This window comes from Procambarus clarkii, chromosome 20 (genome assembly GCF_040958095.1).
Source record: "Procambarus clarkii isolate CNS0578487 chromosome 20, FALCON_Pclarkii_2.0, whole genome shotgun sequence".
NCBI lineage: Eukaryota > Metazoa > Arthropoda > Malacostraca > Decapoda > Cambaridae > Procambarus > Procambarus clarkii.
This window is the reverse complement of record NC_091169.1, coordinates 22,104,822-22,114,260: the sequence shown is the minus strand read 5'-3', so window position 1 is coordinate 22,114,260 and position 9,439 is coordinate 22,104,822. Positions and strand designations below refer to the sequence as shown.

General features: G+C 40.0%; 1 protein-coding gene across 1 annotated transcript in view; it reads right to left on the bottom strand.

Moving 5' to 3' along the window:
* Window positions 1–2,937: 2,937 nt before the first annotated feature.
* Window positions 2,938–9,439, bottom strand: part of LOC123755488 (uncharacterized) — a 52,767-nt gene continuing 46,265 nt past the window's right edge. The window contains exon 10 of the mRNA XM_045738250.2: window positions 2,938–6,051. Within this exon, the coding sequence (XP_045594206.1) occupies window positions 5,981–6,051 (71 nt within the window). The 3' untranslated portion in view covers window positions 2,938–5,980. The remainder of the gene's footprint in view (window positions 6,052–9,439) is intronic.

Here is a 9,439-nt window from a genome sequence, read left to right as displayed (position 1 = left end):
TGTATGTACTGTCGCTATCTAGAAATCTAACTTTGTTTGTAACTCATCTTGTATGTATGTACTTTTACTTGAATAAACATTTGATTTGATTTGACTAAACAAAAAATTGGGCTACTCTACTTGCAAATTCGCTACTTTTAGCAATTTGGATCTGGCAACCCTGTCTTGACCTCACTTGAGTTGCCGCAGTTATCAGAGGTGGACATACATTCCGGTGTCCTAGGAATGTAGAGAAATACGGCCCTGGATGCAGTGTTTGAGTGACGAGTACAGTGCATAACTGCTGAAGAAGCTGTCAAGGGCGGAACACATGTTACCTCTCGGTATTTATGAGGATTTGGAGACGGTCTCATGCCAAGTGGTGATTTATTTATTTATTTATTTATGCATATACAAGAATGTACATAAGGAATGTGAGGATACAATTATGGTAATTACAGTCTTGTAAAGCCACTAGCACGCGCAGCGTTTCGGGCAGGTCCTTAATCTAAGAAAATTTTAAGGAGGTAAATACTTGCAAAATTTATAGACAAAAAAATGATAACAGATTACATGGAATGAAAAAAAAAAAGATGAGAGAAAATTATAGGTACAGTATATTAAAGCACATAGGTGATCGTACCTGGGAGGAGCTCTAAATCGTGATTTCCTCTGGTGGAGGAAGATTATTAGCAGGTGTCTTGGAGTGGAGCCTTCCAGACTGTGTGAGCTCAAGTTAGGGGCGAAAGAGCTGTGAGGCAGACATTAAGAAACTTTGCTAGACGTCTTAGAGAGGACGCCATTTTGGGGAGCGCAGGAGCTGAGCGTCCCCGAGCTTCAAAATCTGCGGTAAGCTCATTAATCAGTTAAGAGTAGCTATTAGTGCTTGATCGTGTGCCCAGCGATCATGGCGAGTGTTTATGTATATAAACCGCGAGCGCTGTCATGGGTTCGTATCCTGGCCGGAGAGGATTTACTAGGCACAAATCCTTAACTGTAGCCTCTAACTCAACAGTAAAATGTGTACTTGGTTGCAAGTTGCAACAATTCTTCGCGGCAGGGAATCGTATTCCAGGGACCTGCCCGAAACGCTACGCGTACTAGTGGCTGTACAAGATTATAATTACTGTATAATTATATATATATATATATATATATATATATATATATATATATATATATATATAAATTCTTCGCGGCAGGGAATCGTATTCCAGGGACCTGCCCGAAACGCTACGCGTACTAGTGGCTGTACAAGAATGTAACAACTCTATATATATATATATATATATATATATATATATATGAGTTGTTACATTCTTGTACAGCCACTAGTACGCGTAGCGTTTCGGGCAGGTCCCTGGAATACGATTCCCTGCCGCGAAGAATTTATATATATATATATATATATATATATATATATATATATATATATATATATATATATATATATATATATATATATATATATATATATATATATATATATATATATATATATAATATTAGTACATATAATTTTATTGAGCTAGTGAGCTAAAATAAGAGTAGAGATAGGACATGCTGAAGAGAGAGGAGTGGTACATCTCTCGATGGTGGTAAAGAGGCAACTGAGGGGGTGGAGGCCCCAGCAGCGAGGCCTGAGAGGAAGCTCCCGGGGGGCGTGTCAAGACATGCCCCTCTTGGACCCGTCCAGTTTGGGGGAATACCCACTACAGTCGGACGACGCGATGCGGCGTCAGAGGGCGAAATTTAATACTGGGATATAGTTTATTCTTTGTTCTGTTTTGAGAAACATTTTTGACATGGTAATGGAATTGAAGGTTTGTTTGGGAAGGAGTTCGGGGAGAAACTTCAAGGTTAGGGAAGTTAATGGAAGACCTTCGAGGCTGGAGAAGTGTGCTGAACTTTGTGTTAGATCAGAACTCCATGGTTTGTTGTTGATTTCAGGCAGTGAAGAGGAACTTCACGTGCCTCTGGAATCAGTGGTGAAGCGTCACTGTTCTGTTGCTTAGGTACTCCCCTTATCCAGTGGAGTACCGCCCCTTTCACTCCTGCCTGCATCTCCAGTTTGTGCACTAGTCTCTTATGTGGTACTGTCAAAGGCTTTCTGGCAATCCAAAAAAATGCAGTCTGCCCACCCCTCTCTCTCTTGCCTGGTCATAGAATTCAATTAATCCTGTGAGGCAGGACTTGCCATCCCTGAACCCATGCTGATGCCGTTACAAAGTTCTTTTGCTCCAGATGTTCCACTAGCTATTTTTTGCACAATCTTCTCCATCAACTTGCATGGTATGCAAGTTAGGGACACTGGCCTGCAGTTCAGTGCCTCCAGTCTATCCCCTCTTCTTGTATATTGGGACTACATTAGCCGTCTTCCAAATCTTTGGCAGTTCACCTGCCAAAGAGTTTGTGTGTACGTGCGTGTGTGAGTGTATGCATTATTAAAAATGTTTACCTTGAAGGAGCAAACGAAGAGGCTAGAACCATACAAACCTCATGAGCTTAACTGTTGGTGTGTAGGTAGGGTGTGAGGGGGCAGACATGCATAATGGTCATACTATCAATCAGACCTTTATATACTATCTTAGGCTTAATTATGTACACGTGCTATACTAGACCTATAAAAGTAGTTATTTTTCGTGCTTCTACGAAATGTAAACTACATATTGTGAACTTTGATGCCTGCAACAGTTCATTTTTATATGAACAACCATGTCGCCTGAATTGCACTTACTTAGAAAAAAAGAAAAAAAAAATTAGGAACAGGAAGAAGACAGACAAGGAACAGATCATTATTTTAGAACTTTGTCCATAGCCATTGCTTAGCTCATTAGGGAAATGAGCTGCCCTAATGCTCGTTATAATCAATTACTTTAGTGGAACCGAGATCATATATATATAATTTGTGCCATTTAATTTAAGGGTTGAGGAAGTTTAAAAATTAACCCTCCAAAAGTTCATTTTAGTTTTATTATGGCCAGATTTAATTTGCTGATTCTATCAACACTTTCAAAGGCAGAATAGAACTGAATGAATATATGAATAACATATCTACTATTTTATAATATATATATATGTTGTACCTAGTAGCCAGAATGTCGTACTCGGCCTACTATGCAAGGCCCGATTTGCCTAATAAGCCAAGTTTTCCTGAATTAATATATTTTCTCATTTTTTTCTTATGAAATGATAAAGCTACCCATTTCATTACGTATGAGGTCAATTTTTTTTATTGGAGTTAAAATTAACATAGATATATGACCGAACCTAACCAACCCTACCTATCCTATCTTTATAGGTTAGGTTAGGTAGTCGAAAAATAATTAATTCATGAAAACTTGGCTTATTAGGCAAATCGGGCCTTGCATAGTAGGCCGAGATGTGCGTTCTGGCTACTAGGTACGACATATTATTATTATATATATATATATATATATATATATATATATATATATATATATATATATATATATATATATATATATATATATATATATATAATAATTATAAAAATATGGATACCACAATTGGTGCAATTGTAGGTACCCATAGCCTTGAAGAGACTAAAATGTATTCAGGAAAACCTTGCAGATTCTCCCTAAACACTTTTCATGCATTTTCCTCTACCACTCGCTTTATTATTTTATAAAATGTAATTTATTTATTTACTTCCAACCTACATCCTTTATGAAGGTGTTTACAGCAACTTGATAAAGGATGTAGATTGCATCAAAAATTGTTGTTTTAATGCACTTACACTTGTTTTGTTTTTTTTCTTTACCTTCATTCAAGGACTATGGCATTGAAGTAAGTTTCTTATTACACTGTCACAGCTTACAGAACACACACACAGCAATCACTGTAAACCTCATCCAGCTCTGCAGAGGTGTGGAGTTCATACCCAAGATTGTTCTAGACCTCTGTACTGTACTTATTAGTTTTCTGGGCTTCCTGAGGGTGATGGCTCCACCACCTTCAGCTATACTGTACTGTGTATAAGCATCAGCTGATGTAGATGCACATGCATAATTCCACACGTTAATGATCCCTCCACGATTGCAGGGTAACTCCGTCTGGGAATTTGTGACTGTTGTCCGGTCTGCACATCTTTGGTTCCCTTTGTGCCAAACACTTCGTGAAGAGAAGTTTGGCACAATGTCATTACTTGCTTCATGTCTAGCAATCTTCCCTCTAACTTAAAACAGATGAGAACATGGCTGCCGTACCAGTTTACTGACGCAAAACCACCGATATACCAGTGTTCAGTGGAGAGAGGGTTGGTAAGGAAACAGGGCAACATGAATACCAAGTGCCCGATAGTCCAAGCAGGTCCCCTAGGTAGAACTAGGAACAGCCTACAGGAAGCCTACATCATAAAAAGTTGTGCTTCCCAGCAACTGCCTCCAGTACTGCTGAGGCAATGGTTATCCCATTTGGTCTCTTTGCAGGAATTTGGAAAAGTTGGTAGGGTCTAAGAGCCAGCAACTGTCTCACTGGCCAATTCCTTTAGTGAATTTGGGTTTATGAATCCCAATGGAGTCTCTTCAGTGCATTAAGTTCTCTCACTAATTCGCTTGCAGCACTAGTAGAGGATAAGAATGCAGGGTATCTGTGCTGCCTTACATATACATATACCACTTATTCACTTTACAGCAACTTGCTGTAAACATCTTGTCCTTTGGATGCAATGACGTCTTGTGCGTCCGAAACACACATTCTTTCGTCCTCCTCCAGGTTGTCCAGCTTTTCTTTGAGGATTACATCAATGGCATTTGAGCACAAAGGCGCTCATAGGAGCACGCTGTTGGTGGGGGCAATCACTGAGGCTGTCCTCGGTGATCTTTCCTCAGTAAAATTGTCCTTACTGCATCTAAGACTGGTTTGGTAGATGAGATGATTTCACACTTTGAAGGATTTAGGGCAAGTCCTAACTCCTCTCTCAGATGTCATCAGCTGTAGATCTACTACTAAATACTCCTGCTCCCCTGCCAGGGTGCATTATCCAGGAACTAGATGCTGAATTTGCGGGCCTATGAAACCTACTTGTGACCTATGAAGCAGCCATGCAGAACAGGAAAGGGGTAAATGGGCCCCCTTGCTGGACACTTGAATAAACTATTTCAAGCTTTCCAAACAACAGTGTCATTTCCTTATTGTATCCTCCTCAAACAAAGCTTATTCAAAATGTTTCCAAAAAACATTTTTTTTTCACCAGGTTAAAAACATTTTTTAAATGGTGATTAATTACTGCTTTATGTTCAGGGAGGAGATTTATATTAGGCTTTGAACTACTGCTTCACTGCCATGGGGAACACCAAAACCTAGTTCATATGGTTGAAGCACCTTAGTGGCTTCCATACTGGTGCTTCTGATGGTTGCTCTGGCAACAAGGTGGTAAAATGCGTTACCTACAGCAATAGGTCTGATTTCACTGTCCTTCATGGCACAAAGGGATGCTTAAAAATGAGTGGTTAAATTATGTCTAGGATCAGTCCAGACGGGCAGTTGACAAACTTGTGATCTCCCATCAGAAGTGCCTCAGCAACTTCCTCAAAAACTGCATTTACCCTCTTGTGGTGCTAAGGTCTTACACCACTGTACCCCGCTGCCGAGTCTGGCAAAAATAACATGATTGCTTAATTACCCCTTGACTCTTGAAGAAATAGTGGTCATATATATATATTCCGAGTATGTATGTGTGTGTATATATATAATATATATATATATATTTATATATATATATATATATATATATATTTATATATATATATATATATATATATATATATATATATATATATATATATATATATATATATATATATATTATACACACACACACACACACAGATACCACCGTATTTTGTTACTATTTCTTCTTCTGGAGCGGCATGCCTTATCTTTTGGCGAAAGATTCATCTTCTGCCTCTGTGACTAGCTGCACAAGATTTTTTTGAGTAAGCTTGGTACTGATTGCTGTAACATTTTTCCAAGACTTTTAATGGTCTTGGATTGGGAAGGCAGTTCCTATCACTTTGAGTAAAGTCTGGTCCAGGATACAATTGACGGCTGAAAAAATGTAAAAAAAAAAAAATTAATTTTATGCTATAAAAATGTAATTCTTTAAAATGTTATAATATAAATTAAAATTTAAAATTTATCAACTGTACAATACATGAATTAGTTATGGAATTTCAGTGTACATGTGCTGATTCAATATGTACTTCTTTATTAAGAGAGATCAGGTTCAATTATAATTATATATATATAATATTGTGTGTATGTATGTATATATGTATATATGTATATATATCTATATATATATATATATAATATACATATATATATATATATATAATATATTAGTATATTTTGGTAGCAGTCTTTCCTGTAGACATATATTATTAAATATGACCGAAAAAGTAAGATTAATAATTCTAACACGAATTTTCTCAATCTTTCGTACATTACGCTTCACTGTTGGAGGTAAATCAAAAATCACTTCTCCAAAATTCATTTTTATTTCTAGTCTGACGCGACACGGGCGCGTTTCGTAAAACTTATTACATTTTCAAAGACTTCACAAATACACAACTGATTAGAACTTACGTATCTCTGCTATTATATCTACATTTGAGTGAGGTGGGAGGGATGATGTGGCATTAACACAAGACAGAACATGAGGGGATATTAATAGGGTATTAAAAGTATCAACACAAGACAGAACACGAAACAATGGGTATTGAATAGAAGTGTTTGTAGAAAGCCTATTGGTCCATATTTCTTGATGCTTCTATATTGGAGCGGAGTCTTGAGGTGGGTAGAATATAGTTGTGCAATAATTGGCTGTTGATTGCTGGTGTTGACTTCTTGATGTGTAGTGCCTCGCAAACGTCGAGCCGCCTGCTATCGCTGTATCTATCGATGATTTCTGTGTTGTTTACTAGGATTTCTCTGGCGATGGTTTGGTTATGGGAAGAGATTATATGTTCCTTAATGGAGCCCTGTTGCTTATGCATCGTTAAACGCCTAGAAAGAGATGTTGTTGTCTTGCCTATATACTGGGTTTTTTGGAGCTTACAGTCCCCAAGTGGGCATTTGAAGGCATAGACGACATTAGTCTCTTTTAAAGCGTTCTGTTTTGTGTCTGGAGAGTTTCTCATGAGTAGGCTGGCCGTTTTTCTGGTTTTATAGTAAATCGTCAGTTGTATCCTCTGATTTTTGTCTGTAGGGATAACGTTCCTATTAACAATATCTTTCAGGACCCTTTCCTCCGTTTTATGAGCTGTGGAAAAGAAGTTCCTGTAAAATAGTCTAATAGGGGGTATAGGTGTTGTGTTAGTTGTCTCTTCGGAGGTTGCATGGCTTTTCACTTTCCTTCTTATGATGTCTTCGATGAAACCATTGGAGAAGCCGTTATTGACTAGAACCTGCCTTACCCTACAGAGTTCATCGTCGACTTGCTTCCATTCTGAGCTGTGGCTGAGAGCACGGTCGACGTATGCGTTAACAACACTCCTCTTGTACCTGTCAGGGCAGTCGCTGTTGGCATTTAGGCACATTCCTATGTTTGTTTCCTTAGTGTAGACTGCAGTGTGGAAACCTCCGCCCTTTTCCATGACTGTTACATCTAGAAAAGGCAGCTTCCCATCCTTTTCCGTCTCGTAAGTGAAACGCAGCACGGAACTCTGCTCAAATGCCTCCTTCAGCTCCTGCAGATGTCTGACATCAGGTACCTGTGTAAAAATGTCGTCAACATACCTGCAGTATATGGCCGGTTTCAAGTTCATGTCGACTAAGACTTTTTGCTCGATGGTACCCATGTAGAAGTTTGCAAACAGGACACCTAGGGGAGAACCCATGGCGACCCCATCTACTTGCTTATACATGTGCCCATCCGGGCTCAAGAAGGGTGCCTCTTTAGTACAAGCTTGGAGTAGTTTCCTCAGAATACTTTCTGGCATGTCAAGAGGAGTACAGGCTGGATCACGATACACTCTGTCGGCTATCATTCCGATTGTCTCGTCCACAGGTACGTTGGTAAACAGCGATTCTACGTCCAACGAGGCTCTTATCCCTGTGGCCCGTGTGCCCCGCAGTAAGTCCACAAATTCCTTTGGAGACTTCAGGCTGAAGGCGCAAGGAACATAAGGAGTCAGCAGGCCGTTGAGTCGCTTCGCCAGTCTGTACGTGGGTGTGGGTATCTGGCTAATGATTGGCCGAAGTGGGTTTCCAGGCTTGTGCGTTTTGACATTTCCATTTTGACATTTGTTTTTTTGTCAAATGTTTTTGACATTTTGACCTCGAGACACAAAAGAAGGTCACTACCAAAGATACCTTACAAGCAGAACTTATTGCAGAAGGAGGAAAGAATCGAGGCAACTACAGAAGCACCATACTGTCCCCCGAGCTTAAAGCGGCAGCTAAAAGCCTTCGTGAGAACAAGGAGATAGTTGTCAGGAGAGGTGACAAGTCGCCAATATATGTCATTCTTAAAAAAGACGAATATCTGGCGAAAATGAACATCATACTCTCTGACCAAACTAAGTTCCAAAGGGTAACGAAGGACACTACAGCCGAATTAAAAGCAAAGGTCAACAAACTGATCGAAACTGTGAACGCCAAGAAATCCGGACTCCACCTGCCAAAGATCATTGGGGAATATAAACCTGGATATGCGTATGGAAATGTCAAAACGCACAAGCCTGGAAACCCACTTCGGCCAATCATTAGCCAGATACCCACACCCACGTACAGACTGGCGAAGCGACTCAACGGCCTGCTGACTCCTTATGTTCCTTGCGCCTTCAGCCTGAAGTCTCCAAAGGAATTTGTGGACTTACTGCGGGGCACACGGGCCACAGGGATAAGAGCCTCGTTGGACGTAGAATCGCTGTTTACCAACGTACCTGTGGACGAGACAATCGGAATGATAGCCGACAGAGTGTATCGTGATCCAGCCTGTACTCCTCTTGACATGCCAGAAAGTATTCTGAGGAAACTACTCCAAGCTTGTACTAAAGAGGCACCCTTCTTGAGCCCGGATGGGCACATGTATAAGCAAGTAGATGGGGTCGCCATGGGTTCTCCCCTAGGTGTCCTGTTTGCAAACTTCTACATGGGTACCATCGAGCAAAAAGTCTTAGTCGACATGAACTTGAAACCGGCCATATACTGCAGGTATGTTGACGACATTTTTACACAGGTACCTGATGTCAGACATCTGCAGGAGCTGAAGGAGGCATTTGAGCAGAGTTCCGTGCTGCGTTTCACTTACGAGACGGAAAAGGATGGGAAGCTGCCTTTTCTAGATGTAACAGTCATGGAAAAGGGCGGAGGTTTCCACACTGCAGTCTACACTAAGGAAACAAACATAGGAATGTGCCTAAATGCCAACAGCGACTGCCCTGACAGGTACAAGAGGAGTGTTGTTAACGCATACGTCGACCGTGCTCTC